This window comes from Episyrphus balteatus, chromosome 3, assembly GCF_945859705.1.
Source record: "Episyrphus balteatus chromosome 3, idEpiBalt1.1, whole genome shotgun sequence".
Classification (NCBI taxonomy): Eukaryota; Metazoa; Arthropoda; class Insecta; order Diptera; family Syrphidae; genus Episyrphus; species Episyrphus balteatus.
The window spans coordinates 36,358,874-36,377,049 of record NC_079136.1 but is presented as its reverse complement, the minus strand read 5'-3'; the positions used below and the strand labels follow the sequence as shown (position 1 = coordinate 36,377,049).

At 28.7% G+C, this 18,176-nt stretch overlaps 1 protein-coding gene across 1 annotated transcript; it reads right to left on the bottom strand.

The window, feature by feature from the left end:
* Positions 1–5,302: 5,302 nt before the first annotated feature.
* Positions 5,303–15,705, bottom strand: LOC129915915 (L-dopachrome tautomerase yellow-f2-like). The gene is made up of 8 exons (XM_055995619.1): positions 15,534–15,705; positions 10,316–10,557; positions 10,148–10,247; positions 9,881–10,085; positions 9,636–9,812; positions 5,875–5,956; positions 5,611–5,805; positions 5,303–5,543 (listed from the first exon to the last, which is right to left on the bottom strand). Exons 1-8 carry the CDS (start codon positions 15,664–15,666, stop codon positions 5,400–5,402), a joined length of 1,278 nt encoding a protein of 425 aa, XP_055851594.1. The 5' UTR covers positions 15,667–15,705; the 3' UTR covers positions 5,303–5,399.
* Positions 15,706–18,176: the final 2,471 nt, after the last annotated feature.

Here is an 18,176-nt window from a genome sequence, read left to right as displayed (position 1 = left end):
AAAAAAAAAAAAAGAAAAATGAAGCAATAATAAATTAATAAAATTTTGTCTATACAGGGTGTCCCACAGTCACCGCCCCAAACGAAAACCATGGATTCCTGAGGTCATTTTAAGTCAAAAAACTTAAGAGGTAATTTTCTCGTTTTCGTCCCGTTTTCAAGTTACCACGGTTTTTATGATTTTTGTTCTCTTTTCCCTTATCTAGCTTTATCTTTGCCAAACTACGTTTGATTTGAAAAATTTTTTTTACAACCAATCAAGAATTTATTACAGTTTTAGTTTGTCTCAAAACTTTTTTTTCTGCGGACAACCGTTTCTCCACAATTTGGCATCAAACACAATTTTCTTCGTTTTTTAATTTGTTTTTTACTCTTTCATATCATTTAAGTCAAAAAAACACGTTAATGAGTATTACTTTTTTGTGCTTTTTATTAAAGCCCAGTTTATTTTCATAAAAAAAATAAGTTTTATTTCATAAAAAAGGCTACTGAAAGTAATTAAAAAAAAAATAAGCAAACTGAGTGAATTAAAAAAAAAATTTTTTTAAATAAAAAATTAATTTAAATGAATTAAAAACTTTTTCTGAGCTATTGTGGTTAAGAAAAGAACAAATAAATAAAGCTCAGAAAAAGTTTTAATTCATTTAAATAAATTTTGTATTTAAAAATTATTTTTTTTTTAATTCACTCAGTTTGTTTATTTTTTTTTAATTACTTTCAGTAGCCTTTTTTATGAAATAAAACTTATTTTTTTTATGAAAATAAACTGGGCTTTAATAAAAAGCACAAAAAATTAATACTCATTAACGTGGTTTTTTGACTTAAATGATATGAAAGAGTAAAAAACAAATTAAAAAACGAAGAAAATTGTGTTTGATGCCAAATTGTGGAGAAACGGTTGTCCGCAGAAAAAAAAGTTTTGAGACAAACTAAAACTGTAATAAATTCTTGATTGGTTGTAAAAAAAATTTTTCAAATCAAACGTAGTTTGGCAAAGATAAAGCTAGATAAGGGAAAAGAGAACAAAAATCATAAAAACCGTGGTAACTCGAAAACGGGACGAAAACGAGAAAATTACCTCTTAAGTTTTTCGACTTAAAATGACCTCAGGAATCCATGGTTTTCGTTTGGGGCGGTGACTGTGGGACACCCTGTATAATACAAAATGTATATCTAAGAATCTCTTTTTTGAACAAAAAACAAATTTATTTATAAAAAAAAATTGATACAAAAGCACTAAAACTAGAAAATTTCCGATTAAATTAAATTTAGGTTTAAAACAAAATTTTTATTGAGAGTGATTTATCAGGTTTTATCATTTTGGCCTAAGAAAGATAAAGGTTAAGTAAAAAAATGTAATTTTTAACCCTCTACTGCATGAATTAATATTAGCGGACGAAAAAATTAAAAAATGCTTTACATGGGTTCTTTTGGTTGTTTTAAAACGGTTTTCATTAAAAAAATTTGTTTAAATTAATTTGTTTAAAAAATTTGTTCATAAGCCAAATTTGGCTTCGTATGCATTAAGGGGTAAGAAATTTTACTAATTCTATTTATTCAGATTATGTAAAGAATAAAATTAAAAATATCAAGAGATAAATATTTATCATTTAAAAACAAAATAAAGTAAAATAAATACATTGCATTACAAATGGTTAAGAATTAATTCAAATTTGGCTCATTTTAAGCCATGGAACCGAGAAAAGCAATTTGTTTTTTCCGTTATATATATTTTTTCTGATTCACATTCTTTCCACTGTCAAAGTAAGTCTTGCTCCAACATTTTCACCCACTCCTAGATCTTAAAAAAACTTAAAAGTAATAAAATGATTGACAAATATTATAGGTGAGCCTCCCTCCCCCTTAATTTTTTGTGGTTACGCCCCTGGAAATGGGGTTAACATAAAAAAAATATCTCTAAAAGTGAAGGGGCTCCATTTCTGAAGTAAAACATAGCTTCCAAGCAAAATAAAAATGTAAAGGAACAAAATTTTTCAACAAAAAAATTTAACAAATTGTGTAGATTTAAAACCCCTTAATGCATACGAAGCCAAATATGGCTTCCGTACTTTTTGCCCTCTCAAGACCAGGCCAATAATTTTTTTTCAATAAAAATTGGTTCATAGCATACATAATAAGACAATCGATCAAAAATAAATTTTTAATTCCACTTTTCTTACCAAACAAACGCAGTAATTAACACTTAAAGTATGAATATATTCTACACTTTCGATTTCAATGCACACGACTGATCGAATCACCTGTGATCATAAAATACACCTTTATTTTGTGTCGGACACAAGAAAAAACTATCTCTATGGGTTCTCAGAAACACAAAGAAGAGGATTGTATTTAATCTTTACCATTTTTTTGTGACAGAGAAGAGAAAAGTGCATACAAACAGATAAAACCATATTTGGCTTCGTATGCAGTAGAGGGTTAAAATTCACATACATATATATAAAAATATATACATCATTTATATATATATACATTTTACATGCCTACATTCAAAAATCCTTATACAAATTACAATTTAGATCAAATTATATTGTAAGATTGTAAACTTGATAAAAAATAACAAATTATAATAGAAAAAAAATACACACAACACACAAAACACATACACATTTCTACACTTATGTATGACGCAAGTCCATAAACAAAAAACAAAACAAAAAATGTTAAAAGACCTTTTTCTAATTATTTGAAAACAATCACTATACATGTGTATATTTCTGGGAATAAAATCATGTTTGTCACTTTTGTATATTAAGTGTGACTGCAATATATTAAACAAAACAAAAAAATATTAAAAAGTCATTTTGTTTTCTTTGTTAACACAAATTTCAAAATTTGGAAAATATTCGGGCTTCTCTCAAGCATCAATTAGGAACAGAGTTAGACGACCCTTATTATGACTGGTGAAAGTTTAAGTAAGCGAAGCTTATACTAGAGAACTCCTCCCTATTTATTGCCGTATTTTATTGGGACTGAGTTCTAAGGTTAAAATGATTTTATACGGTAAACAACAATAAACGATTGCTAAAGATTTTCCAAAATGGCTATTTGTTTTTTTTTTTCAACTTTTTAAACCCAATTGCTGTTTTGGGTACTCTTAAAAAATGTGTAGAGAACGCTTTGGACAAAAATCTGAGATCTATCAAATGCTATTGCTGTGTCAGTTTTTCTTTATTTTGTCTTGTATAAACTTGTGGAAAAAAAAATTAGGAACATGTAAAAAAAAAAATCTAAATTTTGTTGAGGTTTTTCAAGTGACTGTATTTTTCTTAAAAATGGTCGTACTTAAATTTTAAAAAGAAGATTTAAAAGCTTAATTTTCAAGCTACATGTTCTATTGAACATTATTTAAAAACTTGGAAAAATTTTTCAACTAAACCACTAAGCGGATCGGATAACTTGGATTTTTTTTTTAAGTTCGATACGAACACTTCGACACTGAGACATCGATCTTTTTGTCTCTAACCATCAATATCTCAGGAATCGCTGATTGCAGAAAAAAATTCAGGAGTGTTTTGAAATTTTGAATAAAATTCAAATTTTTGAAAAAAATATTTTTTTATTAGTTTTTTACATTGATTTGAAAAATAAAACAAAAATTATGGCACGCAGATCCACTAAGTAGATTTTTTTCCATATCTAACCGGAAAATGTCAACTTTAACAAATGTAAGAAAGCGTTTACTTAGTATTTTCCTTTTTAAAAGAAATGCATCTAGTGATTTTTGTTAAGGACAGCATAACAATTTTGTATATATATTACCCAGGTACATAGGAATGTACCTATACTTATGTAAAAAAAACTTTTGTTTTAAAAAACTGCTCCAACTATTTATGAGAAATAATTATGTCTCTCGTTATTTACTTAATTTAAAGTTTAATATAATATTTTTAATTTTTTTGTTTGTCCCGGGTTTCGCTCCCAAAAATATGGTCACCGTAACTATACCCACCTTTGGTGAAATTCACCTTCTCATAGATGGCACCCGCCATCTCTCGTCAACAGTAAGTTGATATCTCTCGCGCGATCGTTCTCTTTTTTGAAAAACTACAGAGTTTATAATTTCCTTCTTAAAAAAATTAAGTGTATCTGCTTAAAATTAAAAGATTTCTCATTAATTAAAATAAAATATTAAACAAAAATGAAAGAATGTTATTTTAATTTACATTTTGCACCGTAGATGCAAGAAGATTTGTCCGCTAATTTTAAGACAGCAGTTTTTTTGGTAAAAAAAAACCTTGCAAAAATCCGCTAATTTAATGTCGTTTTCTATTGACTTTTGAGATTTTAGTGTAAAATTCTCAGATTTTCCACTGCAAATAGAATATGAAATCTAGTTTTGTAATTGTGTGCGAAATCTGTGCGTATAAAAAAAATAAAACAACAACAAATGTTCAGACAAATGTCAAACAGAGGAGTGTGTGTGAAAATGCGTGTGTTTGTATGCGTGAATCTTGATAAAAATCCAGAATCAGATTCTTGAATCTCAGATTCATTTTTTTGTCATTTTTTTGAATCTCAGGACGCAAATAGATCATGAAATCTGAGATTTGTCCACTATTTCCCCTCTTCACCCCCCCTTTCAGCTGTCAAATTCACAAATCTCATTCTGAGATTCGTCAATAGAAAACGACATAAATTTAGAATCCATTTGTTTTAAGCATGTTTTTTTTCTCCGCATATCATAAGTTAAACATGCGTCTATGCATATGAGTAGTGTAAGAGCCCCCTCGCACTAAAAACTTTCTATCGGCCGACAGTTTAGTCGGTCTCTTAATCAGTGTGAAAATGTGTAAAAGCGCGCACATTACAACGATTGAGTATCGGCCGATCAAAAAGTTTGTTTGATCGAAAAAAAGTTTGTTTTCCTACACAATTGCCTTCAAACTAAAATATATCCTACCTAACCGACTATTTAGTCGGCTGCCTGTGCGCACACTAGGAGCCCAACCAGACTAAACTATCGGCCGATAGAAAGTCTTTAGTGTGCTCTAAGTAAGTTTAGAGTAAACCTTAAGAAGTATTAGCCGTGTTTTATTGGTAGGTAGTAGGTACTCAGTATTTCCTGAGTAAACATTTGATGCTGTAAAAAACAACAAACGACTACTTTTATTTATTATTAATAATACTTTACTGTTAAAGAGTAAAAAATGTTTAGAAACAAATTTTCTCTGTAAACCAACAAATAAAAAACTTTTGTTTATCCTTAGCAATCATTTGTTGTTGTTTCCCGTGCAAAATTTTACTGAGCTAAGTACTGAGTTACCAATAAAACACGGCTATTATTGACATTTTTGAAATGTTCAAACATAACTCAAGGATCGTTAATAGTAAAAGAATATTTATTTGATATAATATGTAATAGTTATTTAAGTACACTCAAGTTTCACAGACGGTATTTTCAACAGCATCCTGTACTCTCTGTTTCCATACTCTAAAATTAACAACATTTGGATCCAATTGCGAATAAATAAAAATTGGCATCGAATTTGTCATCACCCAAATAGTTCCTTCATTATCAATCTATTAAATAATACAGAAAAAACTTTAAAATCCTTCCATAAATCATAAAATAAATTTATTCACTTACTGTTAAATCACTAGGATAAATCATACGATCTGCATCCATTGCAACTTGTCCATGGTTGCTAGCAGAGAAATCTGAAGTCATCGTATTCCAACAACCTACACCATTTTTCATTATTTCAGCATAAAATATAATTCCAGTTTTGGGATCAAAATCATGCATAGTTGATTGTTTTTGTGGACCTCTGGTTCCAAGAAGCTTTATAGAAAGTTGTAATTTTTTGAAAATGGATAGCAATTTTTTTGTATAAGCATGTTAACATCTTACTTCAAAATCTTGTCCATGACTTGAACGACCTGCATTACGTTCATTCTGCAAAACTTTAGTTGACACTGCAAACTCGTTGGTGCTTAAAAAAAAGCAATTGTTACAACATTTTTAGTTAAAAAAAAAAAAAACTTCCAATAAGAACAAAACAATCTAGAAACATACTTTGTATTACCTTCTTTATATGAAAATAAAAATGCAATTTAACTTATGCAAGAATAATATTGATAATTTATTTATGGCTTTAAATGACAATGCAATTAAGATCAAAGTCAAAGAACTTTTATAAGAGCACACTGAATCGGGTTCCTTATACATACATTGTATCTCTAATGTATCCCTTAGTAACCCATAATATTAAGTTTCTATCACCATTTATAGATCACTTAATATGTCAACGAAATGTTAACTGATTTCTATTGATGTTTGGGCTTGAATGATAAGTTTTGTGGATGCAATTAATTAAATAAAAAATTAATTCATATTTTTGCCAACAACGTTACGCTAGTATTTTTCAGCTACTTCATTATTATTGTTAGTCGACGAAAATGTTACTCATACACCACAGTGACCCTCCAAGGAATAAAATCAGTTAAAATTCTATGACTAATACAATGGTTGACTGTTTAGAATGGTGTTGAATTTGCTTTTTTGTTGTAATAGCAGCTTAGGCTATTTTCCCGTACGAGATCATAAAGGGTTTGCTATCTTTTTAAAGGAGAATGAGTACTTTTATGGGTTGCGCCCCATTAGTGTAACAAAGAGGTACCAATATGATTAAAAAAGGTCTTAATGAGTGTTTTATTTGTTTCTATGGATATAAATCTGTATCTAGTGCATTGAAAGAGCTACAGTGGTTTCATTTCCAGTGCACTTTTACAATAGAAAAACACGAAAATTTCTCAAAGAAAAGATGAATTTTTGTAATTATGTTGTTTCCTTGAAAATAATAACTTATTATAATAACGGTTCTTTTTCTTTAAAAAAATGTTGATAGAACTTATAGTCCGGTCAATTTAGACATCCGAGGTTACATTAATTCCCAGCAAGCTGAAAACTGGTAGGATTGTTGGAAATACCATCATAAACTAAATCTAAAAAGTCCTCATCTATCCGAGGCCTGGAAAAAAATTTACGGGGGGTCAAAGGTCACAAAAACTGTTTTTTTCACGATTTTCAGCAAAACGGTAAGTCTTATCAAAAAATTTTCAATGCAAGAATTGTAGACCAAATCATTATATATAAAAAGTGTCATGACACTTTTTTTTCTAAGACCCACCGTTTCTTAGGTATAACGATTCAAAAAGTTGAAGTAGAGTAGTAATCGTCATAATCTGGCCTATTCTGAAAAAAGAACTCCTAACTGAAAAGTTCTTGAAATTTCACTATTTTTTTTAGCTTGAATTTCGTTCTTCGATGGTTAAGAATATGAGGAAAGCAAAAAAAAATGAAAATTTTCACCATTTTTCCGATTGGGGCCCTCCTCCCGAAACCATTTGCCTGGGAATTTTTGTTTAAAATATGTCTGAATATATACAGGGTGTGCAATAGAGAATGGACAACCCTAAAACGGCCGAAAGCTATACTAATGACTGTTCTAAAAACAGATAGAAAAAAGTTCTATGGCGTATGCGTATCATTTTATTTTATAGAAAATATTATAGTAGAGTAACTAAAGCAAATTATTAGGGAACCCGGCCGAACAGCTCTGATTTTGACGATTTTTTTTTTCAAACGTAGGTAATTAAAAATACTTTAAAGTCTATAGATTAAAAATTGCCGGTGTTGCCGTATTGTTTTTTAAAATTAAAATTAATTTTTTTTTAACAAAACCATTTTTTTTTGCTTAAATTTCATAAAACAAATGATAGCAAAAGATTCTCTAGGTAATTTAAGGAAAATATATAAAAGGCAGTAAGGGACAATCTTCCATCGTTTAAGCGATAAATGCAATTTTCTAACATTCTGACCTCAAACACAAAAAAAAATATTTTGAAAACAACGGCAACACCTACAATATTTTAAAATACATTTTTAAAAAGCCAGAAGCTCATTCTTATCTCTTAAATTTAAATCCACTAAATTTAATCAAGGCTTTTTGAAAAAATGGTCCTCAAACTCAGAATTAAAAAAAAACAATGTTATTAGAAAAATTTAAAATGACTTTTTTCCAAACTTTTTCTAATAAAATATGAATTTATTTAAAAAAAATGTTTGGCCATAAATATTATCAGTTGAATTTCGAAGCAAAAAAGGTAAAATATACCACACTTTTGAAAAAAAAAAAAAATGAAAAATTACTTCAATTTCAATGGTTTTTTTTATTAAAACTGAATTTTTGCATTAAAATAATTAATTTTCTCAAAGACTGTGGTAAATAGGAACTTTTAATTTTTGCTATTTAACTTTCAACAGTAAGGGTTATTAAATGAATAAAAAATAATTTTATGTTTAGATGTTGAACTTTAAAAAAAAAATAAGTTACATTTTTTTCAAAACTTTTATTAAAAAAAGTTCTTCGAAAATGAAATACTTTTTAATTTTTTTCATAAACCGTAATACATATTGACGTTTCCTTTTATAATTTGAAATCATAATAAATGCGGCCAAAAAAATTTGAAAATAAATGCATTTTATATTACGACCAAGTTTAAAAAACGACATGTTAAAATTTTTTCAATAATTTTTTTTTTTCAAAAATCTGAGTTCAATTACCATTCCTTCAAAAGCCGTTTATTCAATTAACTTAATTTTAATTTTACATATATGACTAAGCTTCTAGCTTTTAAAAAATGTATATTTGAATATTGTAGGTGTTGCCGTTGTGTTCAAATATTTTTTTTTGTGTTTGAAGTCAATTAATAAGAAAATTGCATCTATCGCTTGAACTATGGAAGATTGTCCCTCACTCCCATATATTTTTTTCCTTGAATTTCCTAGACAATCTTTTGGCATCAATTAATTTATGAAATTTAAGAAAAATTTTTGAAAATAAATTGTTTTTGTTCAAAAAAATCTTCAATTAAATTTAAAAAATCAAAACGGCCACACCGGCATTTTTTAATCTATAGACTTTAAAGTATTTTTAATTACCGACGTTTGAAAAAAAAGATCATCAAAATCTAAGCTGTTCGGCCGGGTTCCCTAATATTGCCAGTTTTTGAGCTTTAGTTACTCCACTATTAATCGATTTATTTATGTATGATCCGTTTCTGATAGTAAAATTTATGTTCATATGTATGTATAAGATAATATTTTTGTTGTACTTAAATTTAAAAATGAACAAACTTATCATCTGTATCTATTAGTTTAGAAGTGCAATATGATATTGACTTTGCTTGGACAAAAGATTTAGAAACATTTTTATCAGTGTAAATTATTGACAGAAATATTAGTTCTAAATGATAAAGAGTCGGTACTTGCTCATATTTGAGGGACCCAACCAGACATTTTGAGGAATTTTGATCTAAAATTTGATATATTTTTAAGTCTTTAACTGTTAATATTAAATATTCTTTAACTGTTTTAAAAATATAACATTTAAGCAGGCTAATCATTTTCTTCTACTACGAAGTTGTGATAGAAATATTGTGATGCAGAAATGTATTCATTTAAATAGAGTTGCCACATGCAAAAATTAATTTAAAATTGGAAATTGGCTAGGTCTTTTATGGAAATGCGATTTGAAAAGATGTTTTTAAGTTTGAATAAAAAATTACTTTTAAGTTACGACTTTAAAAATTGCTTTTCAGACTCTTTACCTTGCCATTGGATGGAAGAACGCAGTTCTATAGCCATTCATATTTTTATTTCCCAATGTGATTGAAAATATACCATCATTCCATGAAAAATCTTGTCCTCCAATACTGAGATCACCTTGAATTGGATCGAAATGGAAGTAGTTATGACTGAATGACCAGATACGATTTTCTTCCAAACTAAAAAAAAAAAACAATACAAAAAATTAATATCTTTAACTCTAAATTTGTACCTAAACCACACCAACCTGTAAACATAAAGTGCATTATTATTTAAATCTGGAACATATCCAAATGCCTTGTGACAAGCTTTATTATCCACATCCACGGTTATACTAGCTAAACCAGGTCCTGTTGAAACAATTGATTGTGGAATTTCGAATCGATTTATCTTCTTGTTGGTATTTAAGTCGATAATCCAAATAGATGGGCGTTGGACTTGTATTTTATTATCTTCAAAAAAAAAAATTATTAATACTGAAATAAAATTTTGTAAAAAAATATTTCAAAAATACCAGGAAGTTCCAACATTCCAGTGTCAATGAACCACAAGCGATTGCATGCATCTACTCTAGTTCTGTAAACAGATATGATACGATTTGCGTTTGCAGTATCCTGAAGGATTTAAAGATCATCAATCAAGTTGAGCTTTTAATGTGTAATAGCCTTATTTTTTTAATTACCGTAAACTCATTGGTGTCCATATCTGGATATGCTCTCAATTTTGGACTTCGATTTGAGCCAACAGTTTTCAAGTCAATGTAATTTAGTGTTGATGGAATTCCAAGGCGACGTCTGGGCATGGTTATGAAGAGTTTACCTTTGAAATGGCTAACACCCATCGGAACATTATTATATGGAATGTATGAATCGTTTTGCATTGCTGCTTCATGTTTTTCAATATCAGTTGGGAAGACAAAGTCACCTTTTTGAATTAAAAGATAAAGAGAAATTTAAAATTATATTTAAAAAGTTTATCGGAACCAATTTCATTATTGCTATTTTTTTTATCTAAAAATGTATTTTTAATAGTTTACACTAATATTGGCATTCAATATCTCTAATAATTATATCAGGTCAGAACAATAATCTACATTCTATAACATTTTGTATTGTATGGGAACTTAAAAATTAAATATCGATATTTCTGATTCAATAAACAACAACCTAACAAAACAACATAAATGTAGGTTGTTTATGTCATCAATAAAACAAACATTAACCCAAATACCCTAAAGAAATCACTATATCTCATGTGAATATATTTTGTGTTCTTATCGCAAAGTAAAATTAAATAACACCAATCGACAGTATTTTAAGATGTAAGATGAATTTTGCTTCTTTACATACTATACTATTCTTGACTAAACCACTTAACATTAAACAAACATAACTTTGAATATTTCTTTATTTGACAAGTGAGATGAAAAAAAAAACTTTTAATTATTGATTTTAAACAAACACCATTTTTTAATTTTTTTTTACTTAGACTATTACTTTTTATTGTCGGTTGTTTTTGTAATCTCATACTTGTAGATTTAAAATAAAAAAAAAATTAAATAAAAGTAAAGTTAATCTTTAAAAGGAATAATAAACTGTATTGTAAAAATAAAAAACTTTTTTTTATTACATTTTACATTTCAAAATGATTAATACCTGTAAGTAAATTTTGAGTAAAATAAGCTTATCCTTTGATGAAATATATAGGATTTACTTAAAAATATAGTGGGCTTAGAGTGAAAAACAGCTAACTCCACTTTAAATCTAAAAATAAATTCAAAACTATAAGTTATTCTTAAGGCTCGATTATACTGAAGGCAAAAGAATTGATAAGATTTAAAAGCTTTTAGTATTAAATGTACCTATTTAAAATGTATTTGGAGTTTTGTTAGAATTACTAAGACCATAACGTACACAAAATTCGAAATTTCAAAAGTTTAAAACGTCTTTTTCAAGACTTTGAATTTTTGAATTTTGAAATATTGAAAAATAAAAAAGCATCCAAAACCAACAAAATAATTTTATGAAACCTCTTAAAATTTAAACAGATTTTGTATAAATAAATCTATAATCTAGATTCAATAAAGACTTAAAGCCCGCTTAGGATTCAATATGTTAATAAGGATACATTAAAATAATAAAAACATGGTCTTGGAAATTACACAAAAATCATATCAACCAAGTTTTAAGCAAATCCATCCCTCCGCGTTAAGGCCCTAGGTCGATGTACAGTTGAAACCCACTTTTTACTTGCGATATAGGTACTATATATCAAGTTATGCATTCGTACAAAAAAAAGTTGAGATAATATTTTTCCATGACATTACGATGATAGAAAATGCCAAAAAAGTGGGTCCCGGAAGTCCGTCTGTCTGTCTGTCTGTCTGTCTGTCTGTCTGTCTGTCTGTCTGTCTGTCTGTCTGTCTGTCTGTCTGTCTGTCTGTCTGTCTGTCTGTCTGTCTGTCTGTCTGTCTGTCTGTCTGTCTGTCTGTCTGTCTGTCTGTCTGTCTGTCTGTCTGTCTGTCTGTCTGTCTGTCTGTCTGTCTGTCTGTCTGTCTGTCTGTCTGTCTGTCTGTCTGTCTGTCTGTCTGTCTGTCTGTCTGTCTGTCTGTCTGTCTGTCTGTCTGTCTGTCTGTCTGTCTGTCTGTCTGTCTGTCTGTCTGTCTGTCTGTCTGTCTGTCTGTCTGTCTGTCTGTCTGTCTGTCTGTCTGTCTGTCTGTCTGTCTGTCTGTCTGTCTGTCTGTCTGTCTGTCTGTCTGTCTGTCTGTCTGTCTGTCTGTCTGTCTGTCTGTCTGTCTGTCTGTCTGTCTGTCTGTCTGTCTGTCTGTCTGTCTGTCTGTCTGTCTGTCTGTCTGTCTGTCTGTCTGTCTGTCTGTCTGTCTGTCTGTCTGTCTGTCTGTCTGTCTGTCTGTCTGTCTGTCTGTCTGTCTGTCTGTCTGTCTGTCTGTCTGTCTGTCTGTCTGTCTGTCTGTCTGTCTGTCTGTCTGTCTGTCTGTCTGTCTGTCTGTCTGTCTGTCTGTCTGTCTGTCTGTCTGTCTGTCTGTCTGTCTGTCTGTCTGTCTGTCTGTCTGTCTGTCTGTCTGTCTGTCTGTAAACGAAGCTACAGCCTAAACGGATGGACCGATTGATGTCAAACTTGGTATGTAAAGTTATTTGGTGGCTCTCCAGAGGGGATTTTGGAATTAATTTTTTTTTTGACCAAAAATAACGGTACCTGTCATATATCGATTTTAGTAAAAACGAATTTGCTCGAAAACGACTCCAACGATTTTGTTAAAAAAATTCAAATGTAAGTTTTAAGACAAGTTCTATGTTTTATTGAAAAAAAAAAAATTTTGAAAATCATTATTAACGTACCTGCCATAGAACCGTTTTTTTTTTAATCCGATTTATGTTAAGCTTTTTTTCCAAAAAATTATTTATAAAAAATTAGTTTTTTAAAAAACAGCTCTAACGATTTTGAAAATTTTTTTTCTAAAAATGCACCTTTATATGTATATCAAATAAAACTGCATACTTGTTTTGGCGGGCAATTTGATTTTAGATTTTGTTTTATATTTAAAAAAAAACGATTTTTTTTCGTATATAGTACCTACCATTATTTCCCAAATTTCTATATAAAAAGTCTTAAAAATTTAAGCAACTTGAACTCTAAGAGCAAGTTCGTGCTACCCAGTCGTGCATTTTATTTTATTTCGATTAGGGCTAAGTTAAAGCAATCAGTAAAATCCATCAGTAAAAATTCTGTTTTGCTATTTTGAATACTTTAAGATTCTAATTTATGCAAAATATTGATGAAATAAATTAAAAACACATTTTCACTAACTTTTTGAAAAAGAAGCAGTGCATATGGTGTTATATTTTAGTCACAAATTCATTTTATAAATTTTACTGATGAAATTTCACTTCACTAAACAATAAAATTTATAAAATGGATTTGTGAATAAAATATAACACCAAATGCATTGTTTCTTTTTCAAAAAGTTAGTGAAAATGTGTTTTTAAATTATTTCATCAATATTTAGAATCTTAAAGTATTCAAAGTAGCAAAACAGAATTTTTACTGACGGATTTTACTGATAGCTATAATTGAGCCCTTACATTTCAATTAATAACGGTTAATACATTCTGTGCTATTAAAACGTTTGTCAATTGGGTAATATGATATCGAAATTCGTATTTCATCAACTATCAATTGATAGTGGAATTAAAAAAAAAATCATAGACCCGTTTTCAAAATCTTGATTTTTCAAAAAATAAAAGAAACGAATTTTTTTTTAATCCAAAAGTATATTTTTTGAAAATTTTGCAAAAATTCACGTTGAAATCAAAAACACAACACACAATACACTACTAATAAAAATCTAGATTTAGAGCCGTTTTTGAAAAAAAAAAAACATTTATATTTTCGTCATATTATGACGGATACTTTTAGTTTAAAAAAAAAATAAATTTTCCTTCTAGGGAACCATCAAAAAATGTTAACTGCCAACTTTAAAGAAATCGCTCCAGGTGGGGTAAGTTGAGCTCGAGGTACATACAAACAGATAGACGGACAGAAAGAATTGCGAGACCAATTTTTTGAAATTCTCTCTCAACGTAATGTCATATCTGAATTTTATCTCCTGCTCAATTTTTTGTACGAATCCTTAACTTGCTATAGTACTTTTGTAAATATATCACAAGTGAAAATATGGAGTTGCCGTTGTTTAGGAAATTTCACATATTAAATCTTTTGTTACTATATCTGTATTTTTTTTTAACGGTTTAATCATTTTAGAGATTACCGTCCATTCAATATTTAAAGAAAAAAAAATAATAAAACATACATAGTTTTTGTTTTATTTTTGAATTTTCTTTCACTTTTCTTCTGATAACTTAATTACACTTTTAAATACAAGCGGAAGTATTTATGTGTCACCCAGTCGTGCATTTTATTATTTATTCAAATTAGTTTAATTTGATTTATTATAGGAATTTTGATTTAGCTTTCTGAAATGAAATGAAAAATACCCGGATAAGAACTCTTTTCAATTGAGTTGGTAGCTTGATATTTCTTTAATAAAATGATGTGGAATCCCGTTGTGATAGAAGTTCTATGTACATACGTATGTACTGTACATCATAACTACACGTTTTTTGTATCTTCACAAATAATATTAAGTAAATGACCACTTGGCAATTCCAATTCGTGCTGATAGTAATTATTATTACCTAACGGCGGATAAAAATAAACTCCCATAACGTTTATTTTAAAGTCAAATTTAAACATTAAATTTGCATTACAATATAAATGCAACTATCACGTAACTTAAGTGATAATTTATAAACAAATAAAATTTAAAAAAAGGCAATTATCGAAAACGAAAATCTTTTTAACTGATATAATGTATCTTGCCTGATTCATTATAAAACCCAAAACTAGTTAACAAAGAACAGAGAAACAGGGGTATATATTTACCTATCCAATGTAAACAAAATGATGCTGGTCATAATTATTGTTTTCGATTCTATTTATGGACGGTTTTTTTTTTTTCTTTGAATCATAATAATAACTCATTTAAATCTCCAATGTACCCCAAGTTGGTATTTCCACTGCTAGTAAGCCCTCAAGGTCAGGTCGCAAACAAAACCCAAAGTAGAAAAAAAACCACTACATCCCAGACAAGGTGAACCTGAAACAAGACTTCCAGTATAGGAGATTAGGCTACTTTGTTTACCGCCACTTGTTGTATAGAATGCATGAATAACACTTAACTCATTGATTTGAACGAGAATAAAAGTAATAATTTTTTATACCCCTTGGTGGTGTAAACTTTTCTTATCATCATATTACAATCAATCTTAGAATTTAGAACATAAAAGTTGATTTTATTTTATTTTAATAATATTGGTACATACTATCAGAATCGCCTCGATTTTCATAATCCATTTGTTTCCATTCGAATACTTCGATTAATCCAGTACAATGGATACCGGTTATTTGTAGATAAACAATTGTTATAAGGATTAATAAAAACCCTTGCGTCGACATCTTTCAATATAACTCTTATACGAATTTTATTTCAGACAAAAATTAAATGTTATTTATTAAACAAGTCGAACCGATCACTTCAAAAGCCGATGTGAAACTAGTTTTTCTCCGAAGATTGAACTTTTATAATAGCAATTATACATGAAATAATAATGATAAATAATATGTCTATTTAGATTCTATGCCATCAATCATAGAGCTGTTGATGTTAATATGAGATTTTACATGCCGGTTGATGCTGAGGAGGATCAGAGATTTATCAGTGAGTAATACATTGAAGATCTTCATTTGGATAACAAAATTACAATTAAATTATAACTAGATAGTGTTAGAATCATATTTAAAAACTCTGAAATTCGTTCTTTGAAATAATAAGTAGTACATAATAGATAATTATGTAGAAACTTAAAAAATTTTGAGATACAAATTATGTATGTAGGAATGTTGTTTTATTTATTTTGTTTGAAAATGAGAAAGGTGCAACATTATAAATTATTTTCTTCCAAAGTTTGTTTTATTCACTGACGATAAGAAGATTATTTTTCCTTTATTGAGTTCAAGCTCTTATATAATTTCCATTATGGTGTGTTAGCACCTACGTCCAAGTTGTAATTCACATTATTTGCACGTTGTCCAAATTCACTATGGCGTATACGTACTATATTTCTGTATTGGCTTTTTTTAATGCTGAATGGAATGAGACCCGATTCTACCACTTTGAAAAAAAAGTGTATATAATCCTTTTTACGAAAAGATGAGTAAGAGTGAAAGGGAACAAAGAGGTCAAAGGGTGTTTTTCGACAAATGTGAAAAGTTAGATTTTATATTTTTAATTTTATATTGGAGAAATAGAATTACCTACATTTTATGCATGGTTTTTATGGAAATTTTATAATGCTGAGATATACATACATAGCACAACTCTTTTCAATTTTTAAATGCAAGTTTTTTAGATTCAGGTTGTAAAACGCACTTAAATCATGTAATATATTTTACTTCCAATAAAAAAATTATAAAATCTAGCATTTCGTTCTTTTCAAAAGAACACCCTTTTAATTTGGGCATTTCAATCAAATGTATGAGTAATACTCAATTTCATACATTTTCAAACATTTTTCAAAAATCAAAAATTGGTATGCCATTTTTAAGAATTTGTTATTCGATACATAAAAATAAACCCCCGTATTTATAAACGTTATATAACTTTATGCAACTGTTTAAATTTGGAAAATGTGATCAAAACCTTGTTTTCTTATAGCTGTCAAACTTATACACAAGAGTAGATTGTCTTAACCGCGAATAATGTGATTATTATTTTTATTAAATAAATCATATATCCAACAATTTAAAAAAAGTAATGCAGTGTATATAAATTTTTTTTTTAAATCATCGAACCATTTCCAAAAAAAATTATTTATTTAAAATTAAAAAATGTTTTTTTTTTTTGAGAATTTTAAATTGGCTAATTATACTTCCTTATAGAAATTTTCGTGGTTAAGTCATTTAAAATAATTAGAGATCAAGAAAACGGTTTTATGACGGAACGTTAAAAAACAACTTTTCTTGAGTCCTTTTAGTTTTTTTTTTTTTTTGAAAAATTTGTTTAGAAAAAAGTATTTAGAATATATCAATGATGTAAAGAACAAACATAATAAAATCAAACGTACTTACTTGCTCTTGCAGTTCAAAGCACTTTTATGTTAGTTTACTTGTAGATTTTAAAGCTGGCCCCACATAAATTTTAATGAAATTTATGTTGATGTTGGGGAAGAGCCGACATTTAGAGCAAAATTTTGTTAAATGCAAAAATTTATATTGCAATGGTTTTGAATATTACGTCTGCAAAGATTAATCAAAATCGTTAGAGTTTTCGAGTAATTAGCTATAAATAGAAAAATTTGTAAGCGAGATATAAAAAAAAAACAAAAAAAAATCTTTCAGAATTCTATAAAAATCAGGTGTACCAATTTTGAAGAAAATCCGTACACCCGTTTAGGCTGTGGAAATGTGTACAGATGGACGCACAGACGGAAGAACGGAATTGCGAAACCCACTTTTTCGCACTTCTCCATCATCGTAATTTTGGTTTTGATTAAAACCTCAAATTTGCTCTTCCCACTCCAGTGTGGTACATATGTATGTATGTATGTATGTACTCCTATACCACATTCTAGAAATATTAGATCTATAATTTTGGAAATAAAAAAAAACACTTGTAGAAATACATAATCAGCCCTATCTTGAGTTTCACGTGAACAAGATTCCACCCGGAAAAATTGAATTTCACTATTCCCTTATTGTGAGTAAAAAGTTGTTCACGTTCGGATATCTTCCAGTATTTTTACCTTTTTTTCAGTTATGCGATATAGTCGACAGCTCTTCTTTCATTTAAATTTTGGTGCGGAACAAGAAACTAGTTTAGCGGAAAATATAAATTTACTTCGGGTGAAACTGAGGAGATAGCTTTTAAGATTCCGGACGAACAAAAATATTCCGGGTGGAAAATATTC